At 43.5% G+C, this 27,778-nt stretch overlaps 2 protein-coding genes across 2 annotated transcripts; both read right to left on the reverse strand.

Annotated features, from left to right (window-relative positions):
* Positions 1-4,630: 4,630 nt before the first annotated feature.
* On the reverse strand, positions 4,631-6,932 carry LOC117371253 (cytokine-like protein 1). The gene is made up of 4 exons (XM_033966893.2): positions 6,375-6,932; positions 6,252-6,296; positions 5,499-5,645; positions 4,631-5,262 (listed from the first exon to the last, which is right to left on the reverse strand). Exons 1-4 carry the CDS (start codon positions 6,516-6,518, stop codon positions 5,164-5,166), a joined length of 435 nt encoding a protein of 144 aa, XP_033822784.1. The 5' UTR covers positions 6,519-6,932; the 3' UTR covers positions 4,631-5,163.
* A 392-nt stretch (positions 6,933-7,324) lies between these two features.
* On the reverse strand, positions 7,325-26,369 carry LOC117370926 (limbin-like). Its single transcript, XM_055221957.1, has 23 exons — positions 26,138-26,369; positions 26,023-26,068; positions 25,010-25,107; positions 24,821-24,877; positions 23,918-24,128; positions 21,922-22,022; positions 21,711-21,776; positions 21,114-21,248; positions 20,442-20,581; positions 19,533-19,839; positions 18,620-18,859; positions 18,350-18,498; positions 17,828-17,981; positions 16,532-16,744; positions 14,960-15,171; positions 14,564-14,738; positions 12,593-12,715; positions 11,892-12,104; positions 9,478-9,713; positions 9,075-9,162; positions 8,841-8,995; positions 8,522-8,617; positions 7,325-8,448 (listed from the first exon to the last, which is right to left on the reverse strand). The coding sequence occupies exons 1-23, from the start codon at positions 26,351-26,353 to the stop codon at positions 8,040-8,042; spliced, it is 3,840 nt and encodes a 1,279-aa protein (XP_055077932.1). The 5' UTR covers positions 26,354-26,369; the 3' UTR covers positions 7,325-8,039.
* Positions 26,370-27,778: the final 1,409 nt, after the last annotated feature.

The raw sequence follows: 27,778 nt of genomic DNA on the forward strand, positions 1-27,778 counted from the left end.
TGTGTTTTCTGTCAAAACGGTGTTTTAGCACGAAACCATGTCTCTGAGATCACATGTATAATTAATAATCCACGCGTGTGTGTGCGCGCGCGCGCGTGTGCGTGTCTCTACATGTATGTAGAGACACACACGTATGTAAGAGATTCTTGTAGAAAATGTTTGAGCAAACATGTGTAAAGTGAAGCGTGTTGATTGTATCACACGTAAAAACACGCGTGATAAAAGGGGATCTTTACAGACGCACTGTGACGATTATAATTATTAAGTGTTACACATCAGAACACAAACGTCAACGAGAGGCCTTCTGTCCACGCGAGATCCTTTATCACCTTTACCTTCACTGAAAACAAATCAGACGTTTGTGAAATGCAGTTTCAGTTTTTTTCTGCAGAGTCCGGATGGAAACGTTTAAAGAGGTTCTTAAATATATTTAGTTTGTTTTCCGATTTGTGTCGCTGGTCTGTGTCCACAGGAGGCATGAGACAGACTGAGGCCTACACCAGAGACATGAGACAGACTGAGGCCTACACCAGAGACATGAGACAGACTGAGGCCTACACCAGAGACATGAGACAGACTGAGGCCTACACCAGAGACATGAGACAGACTGAGGCCTAGAATAGAGACATGAGACAGACTGAGGCCTACGCCAGAGACATGAGACAGACTGAGGCCTACACCAGAGACATGAGACAGACTGAAGCCTAAAACAGAGACATGAGACAGCCTGAGGCCTACATCAGAGACATGAGACAGACTGAGGCCTACACCAGAGACATGAGACCGACTGAGGCCTAAAACAGAGACACTAGAGACAGACTGAGGCCTACACCAGAGACATGAGACGGACTGAGGGCTACACCAGAGACATGAGACAGACTGAGGCCTAGAATAGAGACATGAGACAGAGTGAGGCCTACACCAGAGACACGAGACGGACTGAGGGCTACACCAGAGACATGAGACGGACTGAGGCCTACACCAGAGACATGAGACGGACTGAGGCCTAGAATAGAGACATGAGACAGACTGAGGCCTAAAACAGAGACATGAGACAGACTGAGGCCTACACCAGAGACATGAGACAGAGTGAGGCCTACGCCAGAGACATGAGACAGACTGAGGCCTAAAACAGAGACACTGGAGACAGACTGAGGCCTACACTAGAGACATGAGACGGACTGAGGGCTACACCAGAGACATGAGACAGACTGAGGCCTACACCAGAGACATGAGACAGACTAAGGCCTATGCCAGAGACATGAGACGGACTGAGGGCTACAACAGAGACAATCTAAGGCCTACACCAGAGACACCAGAGACTTTCTGAGGCCTACACCAGAGATGCCAGAGACAAGGACAGGCGTGTGTGCAGTCCCATTATAATTTCCACACACACAGTAGCCTAAATTAGGGCTACATTAGAACTACATTAGACCTACTACATTTGGCCCACGTTACATTACATTAGGCCTACATTAGGTTCTCGTAGCTCTACTTTGTGTGCGGCTGTGTGTGCAGTGGAACTGTGCACCTCTGACTTTTCTCTTGCGTTTCACATATATTTAATATTTCCACAGCTCTGTGCTTTATCGCTCTATGTTCAGTCACTTTCAGCTGAGTCTTAAGTTCCCCTCTCGCTCCAACCCTCTCTCCTGACTGCAGAGAAGCTTGTCCATGTCTTTGTCTCCTCCAGGTTGGACTACTGTAATGCACATCTTATCAGGATCCTTGGCAGGAGCATCCAAAAGCTTCAGGATGTTCAGAACAGCGGTGCCAGGCGCCTGATGAGGGAGCGGAAACACAAGCACACCCTGCACTGGCTTCCCGTTCACCTCTGCATCAAGTACAAGGTCCTGCAAACCCACCACTGTCTCCACTGTGACGTCCCCACCTATCTCACAGAACTGCTCACACCATGTAGTTCAGCCAGGACCCAGTCAGGCCAACAGCACCGTCTGCTCCTGCCCAGGACATGGCTCAAGATCATGAGAGACAGAGCCTTCAAGGCTGCTGCTCCCCGTCTGTGGAATGTCCTACCAGACAACCTCAGGCTCCACAGATGGGGGACACTTTAAGAAATGTCTAAACACCTTCCTTTTTACAAAAGCATCTTCTAGTTTTAATTTGTCTCTCAATGTTTTTATTGTTGTTGTTCTTTACCTGAAGATTTGTCTTCAAACGTAAAGTGCATTATAAATAAAATTCATTATTATCATTATGTTGAAAATGGTCGAGAGTTTGGAGACGTTGTAGAGTTTGGTGATGTTGGAGAGTTTGGAGACAGAGATGTTGGAGCTGTTGGAGATTTTGGAGATGTTGGAGAGTTTGGAGATGTTGGAGACGTTGGAGAGTTTGGAGATGTTGTAGACGTTGGAGAGTTTGGAGATGTTGTAGACGTTGGAGTGTTTGGAGATGTTAGAGACGTTGGAGTGTTTGGAGATGTTAGAGACGTTGGAGTGTTTGGAGATGTTAGAGACGTTGGAGTGTTTGGAGATGTTAGAGACGTTGGAGTGTTTGGAGATGTTGTAGACGTTAGAGAGTTTGGAGATGTTGGAGAGTTTGGAGATGTTGGAGGTTTTTCGTTGATGATGCTGTAAACACTGCTCTTATGGCACTCTCTGTTTGATTCAAAGGTTTTAGGCTTTAGTCTAAGACATATACGTGTTCTGCCGATTGACTATATAAAGAACATATATGCTGTGTTGTGATAGTGCTCTGAAGGGGGAGTGGCTGAGCAAAGGGGGGGAGACTCAAAGCGTCAAAAACAAAAGTGAAACATGTTAATACTTTGTTTGTGGTGTGTATAGCATTTTGCAAACAGAGACTTGATAAAGGAGCAGAAGTTGATGTAAGTCTAACACTGCAACACCAGTGCTGCTGTTGTTGTTCCAGACCTTTATATAAAAGAGGGGCGTCTCAGCAGAGTTAGCCAAAGGTCAAAGGTCACTTTAGGATGTGATGAAAGTGAAACCTATTTCTGGATTTTACCATTGTTCAAAAGGCCTTGCATCCTGGATTGCTTCCACCTAGAAACTCATAACTAAAATCTCATAACTCTCTCTTCTCTTCTCTACATCTCTCTCTTTCTCTCTCTGCAGTTTTGGGGGCTATAAAACTTTTACAGCCAAATTAAATAAACTGTGTTTCTTCTGTTGGACACACTCTCACTCTCACTCTCACTCTCACTCTCACTCTCACTCTCACTCTCACTCTCACTCTCACTCTCACTCTCACTCTCACTCTCACTCTCACTCTCACTCTCACTCTCACTCTCACTCTCACTCTCACTCTCTCTCTCTCTCTCTCTCTCTCTCTCTCTCTCTCTCTCTCTCTCTCTCTCTCTCTCTCTCTCTCTCTCTCTCTCTCTCTCTCTCTCTCTCTCTCTCTCTCTCTCTCTCTCTGCCTGTGTTTTTATGACACTGTAAACGCTTCAGAACGTCCAGATCTAAAGCCCCAATTACGCGCGGAAAATGATAAACCAGAACTGATTCAAGTTTAAACCTTGACACATAAGTCTCACGTGATGAACTCTAAACCAGGACTAAAACGGAACTAAACCAGGTCTGACACTTAAATCTCGCGTGATTAACTTTTAATTGTGCAACAAAACCAGAAACGAGGTGCGAGGAGGGGCTTAAAGTAGGAGAAAAGCGCCGACATGTGGCAAAGCGAGGTACCGTCTCTGAGTCACATGACAAAGGGCAGGTGTCACAGTCTCCAGAGTTTGATCTCTCAGAGATCCTGTCCTCTCTCTGAGGAGCAGTGACGAAAACACAGAAAAGACCAGAAACAGCGAAAATCTTTCTTTTTAATTTGGCACTTTCGTATTTTACGTTTCTATTGGGTTCAGTTTCAGAAATAGGAATGAAAAAGCGAAAACGTGTAACATGTCCCGGTCTCCACACAACCACGACTCATTAAAGTACCCGAGTATTTAAGAGTATCAGAGTATTTCAGAGTAAAAGTACTGAAACAGTTTTTCTGTGTTCATCTAGGATCTTCGAGAAATCGAGACAGATTTGTTCGTTAAAGCCCAACCAGTATGATCTGAACTTTTACTCCTTCAATGGAATAACGTTTATGATTCCATGGAAACAGAACGTTAAAACCAGGCTTTGGAACATTCTCCAGGGGGATAGAAACATGCAATGCCATACTGTGGAACATTATGGCCAAAGGAACATTTCTATGGAACCGAGCAGAGCCAGGTTGGGGAGATGCAAGCACACTCAGAGAAAGTGTACGTGTTCCTATAAACACAACAAAATTGTGGGGGGGGGGGGTGTACACAGACGAGAGACATAGTCCCTCCAGCGTGCCCTGCTGGGTCTTCCCCGGGGCCTCCTCCCGGTGGGACATGCCCAGAACACCTCCCTAGACAGGTGTCCAGGAGGCATCCTAAGCAGATGCCCTAGTCACCTATAATATAATATATATAAATTATAAATGTAATATACACTTTCTATATAGTCTATGGGCTTTAAGGTAAAATCATCGGCACATTTCTTAACCCAGTGTTTGTTAAACACAAATTTAATGTGAAAAGTAAAAAAAAAAAAAGAACAGTTGAATAAAACAGAGGCTTTTGTTAAAAAAAAATAACACCAAGAAAGTGGAACAGGATTTAGTCAGGTTATAAGAGTTCATTTAAAATAATATTTAAAATTTAAACGTAATGTGAAGGACAAAACATGAAATAAGTCACAAAATGTGTTATTTTCAGAGACACAAAAATGAGCCAAATCATTTCATATTGTCGACATAAAGCACACTTTAGACTTACTCACAGTGAGAAGAGGAACAACGACTTTTACTCGAGTATGAGTATTGTTACACTGTACAATATATTACTCAAGTATGAAAAAAAAAAGTATGAGTAATTGTACTTCAATAAAAATATAAAATAGGCAAGAGGCAGACAGGAGCAGGCAGGAGCAGACAGGAACAGCTCTTTATTATTCGAGGCTTTTTATCAGATGAAGCTCATTTCCTGTGAATGTATGTCGCCCCGGCCATCTCATGTCACAGGGTTGTGGAATGTAGCCCAGAGTCTGAAAGGTCCAGACAACGAGAAATACAAGAGGCCACTTTATTAGGTACACCGCTGTCAGCTCTTCTAGTTCTCTTCTAGTCCCGGTCTAGTCCCGGTCTAGTCCCGGTCTAGTCCTCTTGCAGAAGTTGGAGTGTATCTTCTCGGATGTACGGTTTGCTGTGTCCGGTGTCGATTCCTTCACAGTCGTCGGTGAAAAACACCAGGTCCTGCACAGAAACATGTGACCCAGGTGACCAATCAGAGGAGAGCTAATCAGAAGAGCAAAAGAGAGCAGAGCCAACCACACCACAGTCAGGTGTCAGGGATTAAGGTTAGGAGTTAGGGTTACCTGTAGCAGAGACGGGTTATGATGGTGTACAGGGTTAGGGGTTAGGGGTCAGGGGTTAGGTTTACCCTGTAACAGAGCCAAGTGACGGTGTGCTGAGTTAGAGGTCAGGTTTACCCTGTAGCAGAGGCGGGTGATGATGGTGTACAGATTCTGGACTTTGCGCTTGAGGAGGACAAGACGAGGGCGCTGTCTGCACTCAGGGTCAGGGTGGTTCAGCAGCACATACAGGAAGTCTCGCAGTTTGGTGGTGATGCACGCGTTCTGGAAACACACACAACATATATACAGCATATACCGTATTTATGTATGTATGTATGTATATATATATATATATATATATATATATATATACATACATACATATGCGCACACACACACACACATATATATATATATATATATATATATATATATATATATATATATATATATATATATATATATATATATATATATATATATATATATATACATATACACACATATATATGCGAAGAGGACAAGCCTTTGGTGGAGATCAAACTGTGGAGGAAAGACTGGTTCAGTCTTGGTTTAGTGCTGGTTAAGTACTGGTTATGTACTACTTCGGTTCTGGTTGGGCTGAAAAAGAGTAAATAAAGGTCTCGTGTTCCCGACATGTTAGTAGTTTTATTCTCTGTAGTTTATAAAAGGGAGGCACACAGTAAAAGAAGCACATAGTCAACACCAGTCTGTTTTGGAGCGTTTCTTTAAGCTCGCGCGTATCGTCATCATTCTGTGTGACCTTAAATGTCTCTTTACTCGCGTCAAAGTCACGTTCTGAGTCATTTTAATTTTTATTGCTACCTTAAACACCAACTGCTCTGGAAGTATGACAGAAACACTCACGTGCACGTCAATGAAGATGGTGGGGAGGACTTGTGCGCACGGCTTCTGCGCAGACAAACATATTAAACATATTAAAACACGTGACATGTATAATCTATGATATATTAACCCGGGAGGCCTGACCGTGCGGGGAAAGCGGTGGATCCGGTCCAGTAGAACCATGGTCTCTTTGCCCAGGCCGAGCGCGCGCGAGTAGCAAGTCGGGGGCGCGCCGTGGGTCAAACTCACAGCAACCCACACGCACGTAAGGAGCGCGAGCACCTTCATGTTTAAAGTTTAAAGTCTCAGGTCCAGAAGTGTCGGCTCACTGTTTCCTCCAATCTGACGCCAGCGGCAGAAAGACGCGCAGACACACGGGATGGCGTGTTTTGGAATGTCCAGAGTTCAAGAGAGGTCTTTGTTTATGGTTTAGTTCTGGTTCAGTTCCGGCCCAGTTTTGGTTTAGTCCAGGCCCTGTCCTGGTTCAGTCCTGGTTCAGTCCTGGTTCAGTCCTTGCTTTGCTCTGGTCCTGTATGCTGTAGTTGTTGTTGAGGTTTTTGTGGGACGCACCTCAGGAGCAAAAACATAAAAATCCTTTTGCACAAACTCAGGACAGATGTGACCAGAGACCACGCCCCCTGCCCCCCCTCCACCTGAGGCCCACACACGCGCGCACACGTACACACGCGCGCAAACATCTGGACTTGTAATCACTGCCCTTTTGACCGAGTACTGATGTACTTAATTACATTTACTGTTATTCTTTGGACAGCAGACAGGACAGCTCTAGTACCACATCGCTGTACTTCTACGGTAATAATATTTTCGAGTAACAGGTTCAACTAGTTCAGTCCATATTTTCAGTATTTCCACCTACCTGCTCAATGGCTACAGATGTAAATTAGCATTCATGCTATAACCTGGCACCAGCATCTCTCCTGTGACTTTTGACTTGGTTAAAGTATTGTTATGCACTGTCCCTGTACAAATAAAAGCAAACCAAACCATCCGCTCCTCCCAGAGACAGGACACTGTTGTTGAGGTGCTTGTGGTTGGACAGAGCTTAAACGTGTAAAAAGGACATACTCAAAGACAAGTAAAAGTATGGTGTTTTTACTGTAACCGTCACGTACAAAACATGGGTGAATCCAAAAGAATCTCATGTCAAACAGCTGCCTTTAAACTGAAACAGGAATAAATTCAAAATAATAATACAATCTTTAACACAATAATATTTAACACAGTCGAATAAAACATTTTCATCAGGACAGACATTTTCTTTCCATTATAAATAGGGACTCTCTAAACTCTTGGCATTTCATCTAGGGGCGGAGCTTAGCGCTCGATGTCAATCAAAGCCAACTACCTGCCTCATGCTGCATTTCCCCTGAAGAGTTCATTTCATAATCAGCAGATGTAATTACAGCAAATATTAAGGTTCAGTGACATTAATAGTATTTATTTAAATATGTGTGTGTGTGGGGGTGTGTGTGTGTGTGTGTGTGTGTGTGTATATACCTTAACCTGACTGTAGAAAATATATTGGCAAACATCAATTGGCGAGCCGAACCACTAATGCAAAGTGTCTATTTTTTGGGGAAAAAAATAGAGCCTCAGATGCATCAACAGATAGTCAAAGGAAAGCGGGATGTGTTTTTGTTAAGTTTGTTATGATGTTTTTTTTGGACCTGGCAGCTCAGGTGAATAAGAAAACACTGTTTAAATATGCATTGCCATGGTTGCAATAGAGCATTAAATCCCGCCCCTGAATGAAATGCAGAGTCCCATTATAAATGTGAGAGCAGGAAGTCAGGAGTCAGAAATCAGAGGGGCCACACTGCTCTTTTTCAGGTTCAGGAAGTTCTTCCTGCGTTTCCTGATGGCACCCTCTGGTGTTTGAGCGGAGACCGGCACGTCTCTGAAGATAAACAACCTCTCAGAGTGAACAGCATGAGCATCAGAACTGAGAACCGTACTGGGACAGGGACCAGGATCCAGATCAGGACTGGCCCGGGAGAGACACATGTACTCGTCTGGATCGGGCTTAACAAGACAGAGTTTAAGGAAATCGGAACCAGGTCTAGTCCCGATCTCTGGCCCAGTCTCAGATCTAGTCCCAATCTCAGGTTGGACCAGAATGAGAGGAGTGGCTGAAGGAGGTGGGGCACAGACGGAGGAGAGGAGCTTCTCTAACAGACCCCGTCTCTTTTCCTCCATCCTGAAAATGATATCATCGTTAGTGACACCTGACAAAAGGAGTATGGAAAACCAAAAGAAGTGTGGCAGTTCACCTATCAGTTTGCCCGGTGCAGACAGGAGCATCCAGGGATGCCTCACGAGTAAAATCTGCTCTCAGTTTAACAATGAGATGATTCAGAGAAGACAAGCTGAAAACACAGAGAGATCAGGAGTCTAACCCACAACCTCCTAGTGAGAGCGACGGGATAGGATAACCACTCAGTCACAGTAACACAAGGAGGACATGCACAACTCTGTTTAGAGAGATCAGGAGTCTAACCCAGAAACTTCTGGTGAGAAGGAGGAGACAGGATAACCACACACATGCCATAGTCACACAGGAAAGACATGTTGTATGCTGCATGTTCTTACCGTGGACACTGTGGCAGATCCTTAGGACTCAGACTTTCACACAGAGACAGGAGCTCTCTCTCAGGCAGAGCAGGCAGCAGCACACACAGCATCTGCATCAGAACATCACGAGGAACCTCCAGCAGCCTAACCAGAACAGACGTGAACTTCACATCCTGAAACAAAGACCAGGTTTAGTCCAGTTCCAGTCCCGTATCACTCCCAGTCAGGTCCCGGTCCAGTCCCGGTCCAGACCTGTGCACACAGCTGTTGCAGTCTCCTCAGCTCCAAATGTTGTCGCAGATCTTCTCTGATCTGAGTCCTGGATGTGGATTCTTCAGACCTGTAAAAATATCAGAGACACTGGGTTAGGTACATGTATAATACTAACACTAGTTTTAGTTTTTCGTAGTAGTATTTTATTTGTATTTGTAATAGTTTTAGTATTAGTATCTGTAGCAGTTTTAGCAGCAGTAGAAGTGGAGTAGTTACAGTAGTAATAATATTTGTTCTAATTGTGGTAGTAGTAGTAGTAGTAACAGCGATGGTAATAGTAATAACAGTGATGGTAATAGTAATAACAGTAATAGTAATAGTAGTAGAAGTAATAGCAATAGTTGTAGTAGTAGAACATAAACACAGCCTGCACGTCACTGACTTCTGGCTCAGCAGAGACAGGAGCTGTTCTCGTTTGTACAGCGCCTCCTGGAGGATAGACCCCATGTTGCAGTCTGGCTTCACCTCCAGGACTCCATCCTCCAAGAGAGGTGGGATAGGAGGGGGAGGGGACACAGAGGACAGGGTGGTCAGAGGGTCAGTGTCGACTGGTGGTGCTAGGTCAATGTCCACTCTGCACAGATCCTGTTGAAACTCCTCCTCAGCTGCAGCCAACCCCTGATCAAACCAACAACAGTCAGAGTGAGACGAGAGTGAGAAGAAATGAGTCAGAGTGAGAGGAGAAGAATCAAGAGTGAGAGTAGAGAGTCCGAGTCAGAGAGAGAAGAGAGGAGTCAGAGTGAGACGAGAGTAGTGAGAAGAGAGGAGTCCAAGAAAGAGGAGTCAGAGTGAGACTAGAGGAATCGGAGTGAGACTAGGGAAGTCAGAGAGATGAGAGAGTCAGAGAGACAGGAGATGAGTCAGCGAGAGAGGAGTCAGAGTGAGAGGAGAGCAGTCAGAGTAAGACGAGAGGAGTCAGCGAGAGAGGAGTCAGAAAGAGGACAGGGGTAAGGGTGAGAGGAGTCAGAGAGAGAGAGGAATCAGTGAGAGGACAGGAGTAAGGGTGAGAGGAGTCAGAGAGAGAGGAATCAGAGAGAGGACAGGAGTAAGGGTGAGAGGAGTCAGAGAGAGATGAGATGAGTTAGGGTGAGTGGAGTCAGAATGGGAAGAGGAGTCAAAGCGAGATGAGAAGTCAACGTGAGACGATTGTGAGACTAGAGGTGTCAAAGTGAGAGGAGATTTGTGGAGTGAGATAAGGATGCTCTCACACTGGGCTTTTATTATTGAGGGTTCTGTGGCACAACCAGATCAGGGCCTGATGCCATCATCACACAACACTGTTCACCTACATGTCGTGCTGAAGAGCTAATGTTTTAGCAGAGAAAATAAGCCGAGTGGCAGAAACCTCTCTGATAAAATTCTAAGAGGGTAAGAGCAGTGTGGTGCAGTGAGGGTTAAGCAGGAGATGAGAGACCAGATTTATTCACCGTTTATCTTTATGAGTAATATTAGCCCTCCTAAAGTCATGAGCGTTGGCATACATGAACCCTGTGCTTTGGCCCCTCCTCCTCTGTGCCACAGTCTGAAGTGTGCGGCGCGTGAGCACGGAAGATCTGAACTCACACTGGACACACATAGCAAATCTTTAGTGGCTTTAGTACTTGGGCGCCATTCGATTGGGTGACTGAGTGCTCCCTTAAAGACACAAAAACATCACAGACCTAAACACTATACGCTCACAACAGCCTGTGCCTGTGTCTGTATCTGTTTGTGTCTGTATCAAATGAAGCTCATCGAGGCTAGCAGTTATAGCGGTAAATTTTGAATGTGAGGACCATAGCAACCAAACAGCCAATCCAGAGTGAGCCTGTTGAAGGTAAGGCTCCTTCCAGCACACACCGCTTATTTAGCAGGGAGCAGGAGCTTAGCAACACTGTCCTTCAAAACTGTCTGTTATTAGAGTTCATATCGTGATTTACGGAAAAAATAGCTAAATAAAAATACCAGAACCATGCAGAGTCAGTTAATACAAACATTTTAAGACCAAAATGACGAGCCCGACAGCAGAATTTAGAGAGCATTTTTCAATAGAAAGTGAATTGGAGCCAGAAGTGCACCTATGCTTACTTCCTATTTGGAATGCAGCAGCTAGCAGATTAGCCATGTCTATTTACATATACAGTCTGCACTCCAAACACACTCTGCTCCCCTGACCATCAAATAAACTGGACAGAGACAGAGATTTAGTCTCTGGTCTACTGCTCCCCTTCCTGTTCCCCTCCCTGCTGTTACACCCTGACGGACGAGGGATTCTCAGCATTCTTTATTTGTACCGCTGGTCATATTTACTCCTACACAGCGACATGTAAACAAACAGCACCTCATGATGACAATACTGGCGCATGTTAAAAAAAATAAATAAATAAAACAGCCCTCAGCCCAGAGTAAGTGGACTATAGCATTCCTCAGCTGTCAATCACATCTGCTGAGAGAGTCACTCAGACACAAGCTCTATCCTGGGTGGCCGGGTGTTGTGAGAGATGTAGGTGATAATAATAATGGCTTACACTTGTAATGCGCTTTACAGGCTTGTCAAAGCGCTACACTATAGTCATTATTCATTCATTTCCACACTTGGTGATGGTAAGCTACTACTGTAGCCACAGCTGCCCTGGGGCAGACTGACGGAAGCGAGGCTGCCAATCTGCGCCATCTGCCCCCCCGACCACCACCTATCATTCGAGCACACACCACTTTCATACTAGGCAATGTGGGTGAAGTGTCTTGCCTAAGGACACAACGACAGACCACTGAGCCACTGTCGCCCCAAAGGTGAGACTTGAGTATGCTCAGTACCTCCCGGTGCGCGCGGATCTCAGTGGCCATCTCGGGTCTCTCTCTGAGCTCTGGGATCAGGAGCGACTGGAGACATAAAATGGCCTCCCATGTCTGCAACACTTGGCTCCAACTCTGAACCTTGTCCAAGTGAAGAGACACAAGGAGTGAGGAGAGACGCTCTGAGAGAGAAAGGAGGGAGGCCTGAGAGTCTGAACGCATTTGCTGCTCCATCTGAAAGAGAGGAAAAAACAACAGACATGAGAGGAGACGCTCTGAGAGAGAGAGGAGAGAAGAGAGGAAAGAGAAGGAGAGAAGAGGAGAGACACTCAGAGAGAGGAGTGAGGAGAGGAGGAGCAACACAACTAAGTGAGAGAGGATGGCCTGGGAGTCAGAAAGCATCTGCTGCTGTATCTGAGGAGAAAGTATAGGAGCAGAGGAGAGAGAAGAGACGGCCTCAACATGGAGAGGAGCAGAGTCAGAGGAGCCCCCTCCCCTCTCTCTTTCTCATCTCACCTGTCAGTCCCCTCTCTTCTCTCCCTCCTCATTTCTTATCTCTCTCCCGTCTCCCTGTCCTCTCACCTCTTTTATGGGTCCTTTCTATTCTTGTGGCTCTGTTTGAACAGTGTAACTTATTCTTGTAGGTTCTTCTTAGACCTTCTCAGTTCTCCCTCTTGCCTCCTCTCCTTACCTCTCACCTCCTCTCTCTCCTACTCTCTCACCTCCTCTCTGAGTTCCATCTCCTTCTTGTGGCTCTGTTCATACAACTTTAATCGTTCTTGTAGGTTTTTCTTAAACCTTCTGAGCTCAGATTCTTCTTTGGTGCTTTTCCTTTTGCCTCGACTCTGAAAACAACACAAACATTCTTTTAATAAACTCCATATGTGCCACAGGAAATATTCACTTCAGTTTTCATTAAAGCAGAAATATCCATAGCATTCATGTTGAAAAACACTGGTTATAACATCTGTGCAGAGAGTTCATGGTTTCAGCTTCTTATTGTATGCAACAGTCCAAGTAAAACAATACATTCTGAACTCCAGAGTCAAAAGTGAAGTGAGGCCAGACCATGGGTCTTTTAAAATGACTGGATATGGTATTGCAATTTTAGAGCTGTCTTGAGTTGGATTATTGGCCATTCATTGGTACTACAATGAAAAAATCCCTCTTGCCCAGAAAGGACTTTTCTAATAGGGTGCAATGTAATCACAAACTGCTCATGTTCATCTGACAGTGTACCTACAACTTTCATAAAGGTTAAATATTGTGTCAGTTTTTACCTATTTTCAGATCATAAACTTTTGCACAGCTCAAAATCTGTCTGTTGCCTTAAAAAAACACTTTTTAATTGTTAGATTCAGCTACACTCTATGTCCATTCTAGCTAAGGTCAGAATGGTTAGAGCGGTCACGTGGTAAGACATGAACAAGCATGTGAAGCACAGGTTTAGAACATGGTTCAGAAGTGCTCTGGAATCAAACATTATCATTTATGATTTGAAATGCATTTATTATTCCCTTGTGTTCTTCACAGCCACTTCGATCCACTCGCCCTTGACGCGCAAAGTCTCATGGGGGGTAGTTCAACTGTACATGGTCCATGGGCAGGGCAGGACCAGATGTACCTAGCTGCTTAAGACTAAACACACATGTGCCAATGAGCGCGGCCCATTGACTACAATAGGTGGCCATGTTTAAACCTCGGGGCTTGGGCCAGACGACACAATTTCTTCGACCTTTAAAATAGAATTGTTAAGTGTGATGTCACTTCCAGGTCCAAATCGAATCAGCTGATTAATAATGTTAAAAAGAGATTGCAGTTGTTTAACGCTAATGTGGTTATAACTGTGACAGAAAGTGCATGCAGGAGGTGGAGGTAAGAAACTAGGCTAGGCTAAGATAGCATTAGCAGTGACAGGAAGTTAGTGACATATACATTGGTAATCCTATGTTATGCTAGATTATTACTACATTATTTACATATTTGATAGAGTTTGTGGTTAAACATTTTTGAAAGGTGACTGTCTCTTGTTTGATGAATAAGGAACAAAAATAAAGGTATAAATCAGCTGTGAAGTTTCTGGTTGGACCTGGAAGTAACATCATCACTTAACAATCCCATAGGCACCTCTACTCAGGAAATTCAAAATGGTTGGTTATTTTTTTAGATCAGGAGTCAGCTAATCACTGAAATGTTTAGATTTTTTTTTTTTTTGCTCCCAGTTGCCTCCATTTTGATTTTTGAATATTCTACTGATATTTTAAAGCTGAACATTTAACACATTTAACCTGAGCTGGAGACAGGTCAGAATTCTCTGGTGGAGTTTGCTGTGTAACTGTCATATTGCAGATCTGTTGACCTGATTTATGGTTACTATCTCTGCAATTACTGGGCCTAACCACATGAAACAAAAACTGGCACAAAGTTCAGCATCTTCTCTGTCAGTGTAAATAAACAAAAGTCAAATGATTTTTTCACAAAAAAAAGTGGACAAAAAGTGGAGCCATTATTCAACTCCAAAGACGTAAGTGTTGTCAGGAGAAAGGATTTAAGCCATAAGATTAAAATGACAAGTTTGTGGAGCCAATCGCAAACAAATAATGAGAAGGCTCAACATTTGTGGAGCAGAAGTTTGGAGATTTCCTTCAATAACAGTGAATCAGAGTTCTATAGACAGCTATGTGCAATGTCACCATGAGCTTCTCTTGGCTCCGCCTCCACTCCTCCAGGCCACGCTGCACTTTGGCTCTGAGGACAGCAGGGGGTACCACCAGACACCTGTCCATCACTGAGAAACACTTCTGATACTCCAGCTTCAACTTCAGAAGGTCAGAGTCTGAGAGGGAGAGCTGAGAGGAGAGGAGACGCCTGTAAAGACAGAAAAAAGAGATAAGAGAGGAGAAGAGGGAGAACTAAAAGGAGAGAGACCAGGAGAGGGGCGGAGAAGAGAGGAGAGAGACCAGGAGAGGGGCGGAGAAGAGAGAGAGGAGGAGGGGGGCAGTTAAGAGGAGAGATGAAATGCATGTGAAGAAAGGGGACAGGGAGATACAGGGAGAACAGGCAGGGAGAGGTCAAAGTCAGAGAGAGACCTGAAGAAGATTCTGCACTGCTCCCTGATGTCCCTTTGCTCTCCCAGCTCCCTCTGCAGCGCCCCCTGTGGCTCCTCTGTGGTACAGCCTCTACTCTCCTGTGCCACCGCAGCCTCCTCTGTGTGCTGCAGGGGGCGCTCAGTCTGCAGGAGCACAGGGGTGTGGAGCTCTCTGAGCTCTGTCGTTGTGCCCTTGAGCAAGTCACTCACCACCTGCAAACAACAAACTTGTGAGGAGTCACAAAACATGTGCGTGACGGGTTGGAAGTACTTTACATCAAAATACAAACATACGACACATTTGAATAAAACTAAATCTTATTTCAGATTTTACAAAAAATCTTTCCTCCTATTTATTTATTTAACTTTCCTGAAGTTTATAATGTTACTTCCTGGTTGGACACAGGCAGCAGATGTGACATATGTAGAGGTAATTCCATAACTGTTACTTAACAACCATAATGTAAACATACTTGTTTAAATGACATAACAAAATAAAAATAAACAACAACCTTTATCGTATTTTCCAAACTATATGGCGCTCCGGAGTATAAGTCTCACCAGGGAAAAAATGCATAATAATGAAGAAAAAAATATTATATATTATATTAAGTGTTACAGACACACCAGCGCAATCTCTTGGTTAAAAAAGTGAACTGTAACATATATAATCAACCGTTACGCAACACATATTTTTTCAGCTGCATTAAGCATAGATAAACTGAATACGTGTATGGTATGTTACCATAAGATATTAACAGTTAATCAGATAACTAAAGCTTAAAAAACAAGCTAACAAGGTTACTCTGGATCTCACTCCAAATCACTGAATCCATTGAATTCTTCATCCTTTGTGTCACTTTCAAGTCGATGAAGCGCCACTTTGCGTGGCTGTGTTACTGGTACACAAGCTTAGAGACCCCTTGCGCAGTAGTTAGTGTGACAATAATGAAGATGTGAAATTATATATTTAAATAATTTCACATATAAATTGCCTCTAAATATAAGTCACACCCCTGGCCAAACTATGAAAAAAGTGTGACTTATAGTCCAGAAATACGTTAAAAATTAAAGGTTTAAAGTGTTTTGACATAGGCAGAGAGATTCCATTTTAAAACTCAGCTTGCTGTATTTTTGTACTTTTCTTGGCAAAGTTTTCTTCACAAACTGTCACTTAACTGATGTAAACAGGTACTATACAACCACACCAATGAGTGGATTTGCATTCAAGTCTGACGGCTCCAGTGAATGACCCTTTAAGCCTGTACTCCCCCATGGCAAACCCCCGTCTGCTCCAGTCTGCAGTGCTCTGACAAAAGGGATGCACTAATGCTTAGCTTAGCTTAAGGGGCTGGAGGAACCTTTTTCTTTTTCACCACTGTCCTCCGATACACATTCCCTACTGTCTCGGCATTTTAGACCCACATAAAAATGAACTGGTTCATAGCTGAATATATAAAATTAAGCTTGGCGTGCGCGTAGAGCCTCATTAAAATGAAACACTCAGAAACACTGTTACGTCGGTCACAGGTGTGTCTTAGGTAGCTCCTTTAAAGAGCTGTGTATCAAGTACCTTCTTGATGCAAGTGGCTGCCTCCTGGTCCAGGTGCTTTATGAGCTCAGACTCCTCACGGCTCTGAAACACCAGAAGATCTCTCCAGGACTGAAGGAGAAGCATGAACTCAACAGGAGGCAGAGGGGAGGAGGAGGAGAGGGAGGAGGGGGAGGAGAGGGAAGAGAGGGGGATGGAGGAAAGGGAGTTCTGCTGCTGTCTGTGGAGATGCCACTGAGGAGAGAAGAAAGAGAGAGATGAGGAGGAGGGATTGAAAGATGAGTGAGAGAAAAGGCAGGAGGAAGAGAAATAGGAGGAGGAGACTATTGTGGTCTGTTAGTCAGTATATAGAGAATCCCTGTGGGATGGTGGTCGGAGAGGCTGCCACACCTGTGCCAGTCTGCCTGAGTCCCTGAACATGAATGTGTGCCTTAGTCTGTATATACCTGTGGACATATATGTCCCACTAGTTGCTGTGTTGCATGGGTGCGATTCGGCTCCATCGACTCTGGCCAATTCACTTTCTATAGAAAAACGGTGTCCCCTCTCTCTGTAATTACTGCTGTCAGAAACAGACAAAAGGTTTGATTGACAGAATTGCTAAGCTCCCCCTCCACGCCAAACCAAGCAGGAACCAAGGATTAACTTCAACAGCCTTGCTCCTGATTGGCTCTTTGGTTGCTATGACACTTGCCATTGATTAGCTTCTATAAATGCTAGCCTCAATGCTCTTCATTTGTAGCCGAACGCTACGGGTGACATGTCACTCCCTTTAAACATGGTATGGCGTGTGCGCAGTGTTAGTACAGGTGAGTACAGATGTGTGTACAGGTGTGTGCCATATGACAGAGGGCATCTCGATGTTTCTGTAGCAGTACATTAGGTCAGTGTGTGTATAGGTTCAAGTATAGGTGAGCACAGATGTGTGTGTACAGGGGTGTATGTGATCTTCACACTATAGCACAGAGGGTGTTGTGGACAATATACAAATGTGATACATTGCTTACTTTCTTACAAAGGTGCAAAACATTCTGTTTTCCCATGCAGCAGTGGCCATATATCACACTAAGGGCAGCTGTGTTCTGGTCATTTTGGTTAAAGCCACATTGGTTATTTGTGGCTACAATCTCACCTGTTAGACTCTGCACTAGACTCTGCATTAGACACAGTTCAAGACTCTGCATTAGACACAGTTCAAGACTCTGCACTGTCTTTAACCCGAATGTATTTCAGAACAGAATCCAACTTTGTCTCGACATTTCTAGAGCAGTATGTTAGATGTGTGAGTTTGTGCAGGTGTGTGCAGGTGTGTTGTACCATATTTGAGAGCTTGTCTCGTCGTTTCTGGAGCAGGTCACAGCGGAGAGCTGCCTTCTCCTGCTTCACCGTCTCCTGCAGCCTTTGCCTCTGCACCAGCACCTCCTGCTGCCCTCTGTCATACAGTGCCTGCAGCTCACCCCCAGGCCCACCCCTACGATAACAGAGGAGCAGCGTCAAACAAGGGTAAATAGAGAGACAGGTTTCATATGTGTGGATGTTCCTTCTTATAGTAATTCAGGTATACAGGACACTGCTCCATGTGAGGACCACACTGACCTCATGGTTATGTGATAACTTACCATTATAATGTTCAATTTTTGCAGTACTTATTTGTGTGCACAGGACATGCAAGATTTGACTTGTGCCTTGGGTGAGTGTCTGTACAAGGGTGAGTGCATTGCGCTTGATTTGTGGCTGTGCATGTGCACTTACGTGCTTCATCAACTTGTGGTGCTCGGACCTAATAATGATTTAATATTTGTGCCTCCTGAGGTTATAATGATGACATAATGTGCACACCTTCTGCTGTTGTTGTTACAGAAGGTCTCAGAGACCAGACTGTGGACTCCCTGCAGACTCTGCACCAGGAGCTTCCTATGAGTCTGACGCTCAGAGAGAATAGCCTTCTGATGGGCCACCACCTCATCCCACACCTGCTCCAGAAAGTCCTATAGAGAGGGAAAGACAAAGGGGAGGAGGGAGAGAGAGGGGAGAAAGAGAGAGTGGGAGGTATGGAGAGGGTTCAGTCCTCGTGCAGTCCTTGGTGCAGTCCAGTCTTGCATATCAGACCTGGCAGTTGAAGTACAGATGCTGCAGAGTTGAGGCTGAGCTCTGGTCCATGTCTCCGGTCCTTGTGGCCTCCTCCAACTCCTCACAGAAGATCTGATGCACCACCTCTCGTCTCCTCTCTGCAACCTCCCTCTGCACCCGAGCCGACACCTCCTCCTGTCTGACCAGGAGGTGATGCTGTACCCACCTCTCTTTCAGTTTGTGAAACTTCTCCTGGAGTGTTCTGCAGTGAAGAGCAGTCTGTGGAAAGAAGAGAGAGGGTCAGAGAAGCAGAGGAGAGGATCACAGGAGCAGAGGAGAGGGTCAAAGGAGCAGAGGAGAGGGTCAAAGAAGCAGAGGAGAGGATCAGAGGAGTACAGAAGAGGGTCAGAGGAGCAGAGAAGAGGGGCAGAGGAGCAGAGAGTCAGCAGAGGAGAGGCTCAGGGAATGCAAAACAGAGGAGCAGAAAAGCAGATGAGCAGAAGAGAGAGTCATAAGATTAGTGTTGTCAAAACTATTGAAAATCAGATAGTAAGCAATACTAAAAGTAGTATCAAAACGAGATACTCATTTGAGCATATATCAATATTTAAAAAGTCCCATTGACAGGACAGAAATGAATCTTTACTGAATAGCTTTACAATGATCTTGAGCTGTATCAGAACAAGTATAAGACACATAGACTAGTATACACCCATGGACCACTATGGAACCTACCTGGACCACTGAGAATTACACAGATTGGAATAGAAATGAAAGTATTACCACTTAATGCTGAAAATCACTAAAAGTTCTGAATAAAGAATGTTTTTATTATCATCATGGTATCGAGTCTATTCCTTAGTATCAAAATGGAGTTTGAAATGTTTTTATCTTGAGAACACTACAACAGTGTCTCTGTGTTTCTGCTTCTCCCCTCTGCCTCCTCTCTCACCTCTGTGTCCCTGCTCTTCCTCTCTGCCTCTTCTCTCTCCTCTGTGTCTCGGAGCAACTGAGTGTTTATGGCATTCATGGTGTCTCTCATTTCTTTGTTGAAATGTTCGGTGAGGGCAGCCATCTTGTCCTGGTGCTCTTCCTGCAGTCTGCCCTCTAGCGCCATTATCTGGCCCAGCAGCACCTCCACCAGTGTGACTCCTGACCCCGCCCCTTGGCTCAACAGAGCCACCACCAGGTCTCTGTGCATCTGCAACCGCGATGCTTCAAGTTGAGCAGAGGCTCGGAGCAGAGAGGAGGTCTCTAGACTGAGGGAGAGAGGGAGGGGGTCAGACAGAGTCAACTCTTTAAAGAGGGGATAAGTTACATCTATGGGATATTAACTTCTAACACATAACATATTTACATCACATTGTTGCCCTTTATTGTTTTGAAAATGTAATATTCACCAAAACAACATATTAACATGTTTTATAAGATTCAGTTGAGTTTCTGATGCTCTGAGTCACCCCTCCCTTTGCTCCCTGCGCCAGGGTGATTGCTAAAATACTCAAACATGTATAGATGACATCTAAAACCTCTTTGTTTTTGATAAGGGAACAACACTATATTATGGTAGAAAGCTCCAAAGAGTTCAGTTTGCACAATACGCCCTATTTAAAAATGTGGAATATAATCTTTAAGCTCTTTAAGCACACGTGTTTAACAGCTGTGCTTTCTATTCGGGTTAACCAGTGATTATTTTAGCATCTCTAAAGGACTCATTCATGGATCCAGATGGAAGCTAGCTTTCTAACCCTAATTCTTTGCCGTTGGTGGCATACACAAGAGTCCTGGTCTAACCCCATCTCTCCTTGGGTCCCCACACCCCTGTTTGAGAAACCGCCCCCACCCCCCTGAGAAGCTATACCTGTCCAGAGCATGCTGCATGTCCTGAGGCTCCTCCAGAGTCATGATATCCACTATTTTGTCCTCAAACTCCGCCTCCTGCTTCAAACCGTTGCTAACCTCAGAGGTGTCGAACTCCAGGTCAGATGCTGCTCCACGTCTCTTCGATGCAAAAAATATGTTCAACACAATAAGGCTCATTTCCATTAGTTCTCTTTAGAGTGGATTGGTGCGGCCTGCAAGTGTCTCCACTATCTAAATTGAACCGTACTGCCCTGTTTGTTCTGACCCTAGAGGATACTAGCTCCCACAGGGGTCTGACGGTGTTGGGTAGTAGCTCCTACAGAGGGCTAGAGTGGTACGGATCACTTTAGCTAAGGTGTGGCTACACAAGAATGAAAGTATTTTTTTTATTTTTTTTATGAATCGTTGAGATCAGCTTTATGATTAAAAGTATAATTCTGGTACAATAGATTTAGATTTGATTGTTTAAAACATGAGTTATGTTTGGGTGACATCAGTTCTCGTGGAGAAGAGCCCTGCCCCTGAACCCGGAGTTCGGAGCATGGAATCACAACTGGGCTGAAGGGAACTGCACCAAACAGGGCCGAGGCCCCAAGTGAACTGTGCCAATAGAAAAGAAGCTAGAGAGACATTTGTGAAAAAAACTGAATCTCTCAAGAGAGAATTTTACCTGTTTAGGGCAAAGCCTCAGAGCAGTGCCGGGGTCAACACAGTTCAGGAACAGAAAACCCAAAAGGACCAAAGCCAAAGAGACCAGGAACCCTCCCAGGAACCCAGCAAAGTGTAAGGCGGGGTGTGGAAACATCTGGAGAGATAGAAGTGAAATAGATCAACTACTGATCATTTGCAGCTGATGTCATCAACATTCCCTGAGGGTGTGGTGCTAACTGGAGGTACTGCTCTGTCAGAAGCTCTGTTAAACTTTAATCTAATCTTTATTTTAGCACAATCTCACCAGAAAGAGCTGGACCTACAATATGTGAGCTGATTTGTGCTGTTAATCAAGTTAAACATTACAATCATAAGTTAGCTAGCATTAGCCAACAGTTTTTCAGTTAGTCACTCTCACCTTTTTACTGAAAATCAAACTCCTAAACAGGACTATGAACACTCGTATTGATCACAGGCTCCTGTTTAAATCTATTTTGTATTTTTTCTTGAGTTTCAGACAAAATCAGACATGCATGTAGAGATACATGCAACACCCCACAGCATGATGTCACTGCTAAGTATCAATATAACATCCTGACTTCAGTATTAAACTTACTCTGACGGTGGAATTCACCCTTAAGGTCAGATTAGCTGTGAGTGGTCCAAACATGTTTACATCATTCTGTGAAAGAGGAGAGCACAACTATTATCAGATTATTCATTTAAATTGAGGACTGAGGAGGAACAGTGAGGAGCAGAGGAGATGTTCAGAGGAGCAGAGGAGAGGGATAAAGGAGCCGAGGATGAGAAGATGCAGAGGATATAACCTGTGAGGCGTTGGAGAAGGTGAGATAAGCAGGGAGCTCCAGGACTCCAGTCTTTGGGCTCTTGATGTGGGCGGAGTAGTTTAGCACCACCTGGGACCCAGCTGGAAGAGAAACAGTGAAAATATGACCTAGGACCCCAGCGTATAGTATCTTTGTACTCACATTCCAGTTTAAGTTTTATAAGTTGATCCACATTTTTGGGGCATCCTGGTTTAGAACCACCAGCTCACAGAGACTTTTATTCTTTTTTTAGCCATAAAAATCATATCAAAGGAAGTAAAAGAATTTACTGCATTTTTTCACACAATTACCTCTATTTTTCTGGATGCAAAACTACTTTCTCCAACTAAACTCAGACAAGACTAAAATCATCATCTTTGACACACAGAAAAATAGAGAAAGTGTCAGCAGTCATCTCCAGTCTCCCTCTCTAAAACCTTCAAATCAGGCTAGAACTTTAACAGCCACATCAAATCAGTAACATCTGCAGTGTTTTACCACCTAAAAAACATTGCAGAAATAATCAAAGGTATACAAAGCCAGATTTAGAGATTTGCATTTGTCTCCAGTAGGTTAGACTAATGTAACGTCCTGCTCACTGGCCTCTCCAAACATGCGTTAACACAGCTGCAGTACATCCAGAACGCTGCTGCTCGAGTCCTGACCAGAACCAGGAAGTACGAACACATAAGTCCTGTGCTCAGGTCTCGGCACTGGCTTCCTGTTAAAGCAGCTCTGCTTGCGTATGTCTTTCCATGGCCTAGCACCAAAGTACATCTCTGAAATGTTAGTGCCATATGAACCATCTCGCAATTTGAGGACTTCAGGGACCGGCCTCTTGCTGGTGCCCAGAGTCAGAACTAAACATGGGGAATCAGCGTTTCAGTTTTATGCAAATAAAACCCGGAACAGTCTTCCTGAAGATGTGAGACAGGCCTCTACTTTGACAATGTTTAAATCCAGGCTCAAAACAGTTCTGTTTAGCTCTGCATACGACTGAAAGGTTTTTATTTTTATTCTGCACTCTTCTGTTTTAATGTTAATTTTATTATGTTTTTATTTGTGTGAGTTTAAATGTCTTTCTTATTCTGTAAAGCACTTTGAATTACTTTGTGTATGAATTGTGCTATACAAATAAACTTGCCTTGTCTTGCCTTTTTTACACATCCATCCGTATTTTTTCTTTTACGCATCAAATAAATGACTGGGAAAATCCCCGCAGCACCCACACATCATCACCTCTCACCCCTCATTCATCACCTTCGAGGGACAACAGAGACAGATTACCGTAATGACGGAAAAATGTTTAAATAGCCCCATGTCTCCCCTTTAGACGCCGTTTGAATTTACACAAGAGCACGACTGGTTGCGAAGTTACGCTACTGGAAAGTCCGCAACCCGCTCTATCGCTGACGATAGCATCCGATGCTATAGGGTTAAACAGGGGATAACTTAAATACAATACCTCTAGTTTATTTCAGGCCTACAGCTCTACCCTGCTCTTTGGGGTACTACCACAGTTGGTATTTTTGCCATTGGACTGGACTAAGAGTTATAGCTAATATCAACCCCAGTTATATATTTGTAAATCTGAGCGCGTGTATCATAGCAACTAAAGAGTCAATCAGGAGTGAGGGTGTTGAAAGCAACGCCCCTTCTCATCCATACAAATTTAGGAGGGAGTGGACGCTTAGCATCGCAGTCAATCAAATCTGTTGCTAACGCTAGCAGAAGCAACTTGGACAAAGATGGTGCCTGATTTGTCTGATATCAATGTTCATATCTTGGTTTATGGACAAAATTGTGAAATAATAACCTCAGGATCATGTAGAGCGGGTTAAAACCAACATTTTAAAGTCAGAATAATGAGCCTTGACAGCAGCAGTTACACAGAGAGACCACAGTTTTTCTTTAGAAAGTGAATTGGAGCCAGAGTCGATGGACTCCCGGGGCAAGCTAGCCATGTCCCTCTATACAGTCCATGGGCCCCACTCACCATAAAGAGAGTCTATGGCGAAGCTCTGGTAACCGGCCTCCACTTCTCTGCCCTCAGACCAGCCCAAGGACCGGACCTCAGACCGGACCGGAGCAAGGCCAGAGATAGAGTCTCGGACAGCAACCTGTGTCAGGTTGGAGCCATGAGAAGGGCCGACGTGGTGGATGAGGAGGAGAATGGAGATCAGAGGGGGGTCAGAGCCTGGGACCAACTAAGAATAAGAGGAATGATCAAATAAGAGCTATAGTTAAAACAGGAACCATCACACAAGAATTCTCACTCGAAAAATAGTGCACTAATACTAAAATACAAAAAATTTGATTTCAATACTAAGGAATAGACTCGATTCTCAATACCAATCAATACCACAATGATAATAAAAATATTCTTTCTTTAGACAGCAGAATGTGATTTTTAACATTAAATGGTAGTACTTTCTTTTATATTACCTCGTGTAATATAATGTATATCTGTGTAATCCCTCAGTGATCTAGGTAGGTTCCATAGTGGTCCATGGGTGTGTACTAGTCTATGTGTCTTATACTTGTTTATTCTAAAGCTTTTTAGGACGGTTCATTTCTGTCCTGTGAATGTGACTTTTTTTAGTATCGATACCTACTCAAATGACTATCTGGTATCAATACTAGTATTTTTTGATTTAACAATTGTACTTCAAATGTAAAAAATCATACAAAAAAAACATTAAGATTGACTAACAGGGTTTAACTTCAACATTTGTCATTATTCATTTACAGAAGAGATCATAAAGTGCATCACTCAATAGACCACATTAAATCGTATCCAAAACTTTAAGGTTTTGGGATCCTTAATGTAAACAATGTAAGTGCAATTTTCTAACAAAAACATTATACCTATACAAGTTCTATAGACTCAGATTCATACCTGAGCACATTTGTGGAACTTGACTCCAAACTGAGACAGCTCTGGTCCAGTCTGAACCTAAACACATGAAAAACTTTAATGTTGGTACCACAGGGTCTACACCTGGCTACTATCACCTTGCGGGGAGAGGGGGGACTACCTGGGGGAGGAGGTGCTCAGGGAGAGGGATCGGAGGGAGGGGGAAAGTACCTGGAGGAGGACGTGCTCAGATGGGCTTCTGGTCAGAGAGCTCCTCTTTCTTCTGAGGAGCTGTGTGTTTGAGTGCAGAGGATCCGAGGAGGACATTTCTGAAACAATCAAACCAACAAGACTTCAAACCAGCAAAAATAAACATTATACAGTTCCTAGACTCAATGACACTAGACAGCACAAAGATTATATTCAACTCTGGGTTTAAACAAAGGTTAAACCAAGTCATTAAACAATTAAACAATATTAAGGATTATTTCTACTGTTCAATCACTGTCAGGACGCCCATGTGAGAACGCCTTTTACTCTCAGTCAAAAAAGCTGTGGTGTTGTTGGCATCGATCAAGATTCAAAATATACATGATAACTGTATTTTAGTGTAATGTCCACTGGTTTGAACAAGACCTACACTACCAGTCAAAAGTTTGGACACGCCATGTCATTCAATGTTATTTTTTTCTTTGTTTTTAATACTTTATAAATTTTAAATATACATACAGAGGGCATCAAATTTATAAAGTATGATATGTATGGAATTATGTAGCAAAGAAAAAAAGGTAAATAAATTGATTAATAAATACATTTTATATTCAAATCCTTGAAGTAGTGTTATAGCAATCTTCACTTTTAAGCCACACAGAGTTTGTCCCAGTCACATTTAGTGTGTCTTTCTTTCTTTCTTTAGTCTTTATTTGTCAGGGATGATTTTACAGAATAAAATATGATTTGTATAAGATTTAACTACTGCTACTTTCCGTCTGCAGTTCCTGGGCAGGTGAACAGACATTAAAAATACACATTTCATTACAATTAAATTATCAGTTTATCATTGACATTAGCAGTTAAATACAATAAAATGTCCCCATGTCCACAACATGATGTATCCTTCAGTCCATACCAATATAAAAAATCATTATGTGCATGTTTTTACAGTGAATACAAAACAGTACAAATTACCTAGACTGATGTGCACACATCAAGTTAAAAAATATGAAAAGAATCATTGATCATACCAGGGTTCATGTGTGCAGACTCGTTCCCGGGCGGACCTGCGCGAGACTGAGGACAAAAGTTTAGATCAGTCTATGGTCGGTAAAACCTCAAACAGAAACATGAGGACAGACTCACCTCCCGAGAGTCCGCGGAGGTGTCCTGGTACGATCCGCCTCCGAAACCCGGTGTTTGAGCCTCTCCGCCGCCGTGTCCGGATCCCCTCACCCCGGTACCTCCACCAGAGCCCCCCGGAGCAGGGCAAGGAGGAGTGGGAGCCGGGGTGAGACACGGCGCCTGGAGCAGCACAGCCCACACCGTGACCGTGATCGCGATAAAGAGCCGTGGACGCATCCGTGCCTCTCCGGGGCCGTTACCCACAAGGGCTGTTAGCTAAACCCACCGCAGTGATTAAAAACATACAGTCCAAGTTTAAAACGCTCCCAAAAGCCGAATAAAAGACCTGCATTGTGTATAATAACCCGCTCATGTGCAGACACTGGAACATGTTTCACTACACATGAAAAAAACGCGCACATTTTGAGGTAAAACGCGGAACATTTCGCAAAGTTTTTCCAAACTTTGGGAAACTGCGGAGCGGAAGTGAACTACTGTGAGCGCGTGTATTCGCTCAGGACCTTCAGAATAATAGCACATTTTTTATTTAGACAAATATATAGGATGACAGAGCAGGTTTAAACCATGAAGTACACGTATATTTGTATAGTAAGTATTTAAAGTGTTGATTTTTATATATATTTACCTAAATCTATTGTAAAATCAATGTCAGTTCGTTTACGCTGAAGGATCAGCTGTGCGTTTACCTCACACAACACAACGGCCAACAGACCCATTACATTAGTGGAATAGACTATATACAGTCCATGATCAGTAATTACATCGTTTAATGTCGCTGTTATTTTTCTTTAAATTAATTTAGCATGAAATGTTAGGTTTATTTAAGCCCTTTACAATTAGATTTTGAGCCAACATGTTTCCTCTGTAGAGCTATCACAATCATTGACTTTTGATACTGTTACATATACTCAGTCACATTTACTTAGTATACGTTAGTATTTTTTCATTTATTTATTTATTTGTTTAATGTAAGACATACAAACATAATGACCATACATATACAATAGTGACAGGTGGTGGTAAGACATACAAGACATACCAAGACGTACCAAGACATACCAAGATGTAACATAGTTTGTAGACCTAACAGCTATTTACAGTTGTATGTGACAAGTCTGTGTTGTGTGTGTGCATACATTAGCGTGCTGTACTGCTATTCAACCTGTTGTTCTCTAGTTTATTGTTATTATTATAACTTGCTTTTAAAGATAAAATGTCTGTTCTTGGTCTCGGATTTTGTAAAAAAAAAAAAAAAAAGAAAAGAAAAGTGACTTATAGGCCAGTGCGACTTACATGTCATTTTTCGCTGGTCCCACTTATACTCTGGAGTGACTTATAGTCCAGAAATTACAGTTTGTGTGTGTGTGGGGTGTGTGTGTGTGTGTGTGTGGGTGTGTGTGTGTGTGTATAGGGGTGTGTGTGTGTGGGGGGGGGGGTGTGTGTGTGTGTGTATATATATATATATATATATATATATATATATATATAATGAACTCCCTGTCTTCTAGATAGGACTTGAACCTGTTTAGTGCTATACCAGAGACCCACCCAGTCGTCTAGTCTCTGTAAGAGGATCCCATGATCGACAGTGTCACAGGCAGCACTCAGATCTAACAGGATCAAGGCTGAGACTTTCCCTGC

The sequence above is a fragment of the Periophthalmus magnuspinnatus genome, chromosome 5, assembly GCF_009829125.3.
Source record: "Periophthalmus magnuspinnatus isolate fPerMag1 chromosome 5, fPerMag1.2.pri, whole genome shotgun sequence".
NCBI lineage: Eukaryota > Metazoa > Chordata > Actinopteri > Gobiiformes > Gobiidae > Periophthalmus > Periophthalmus magnuspinnatus.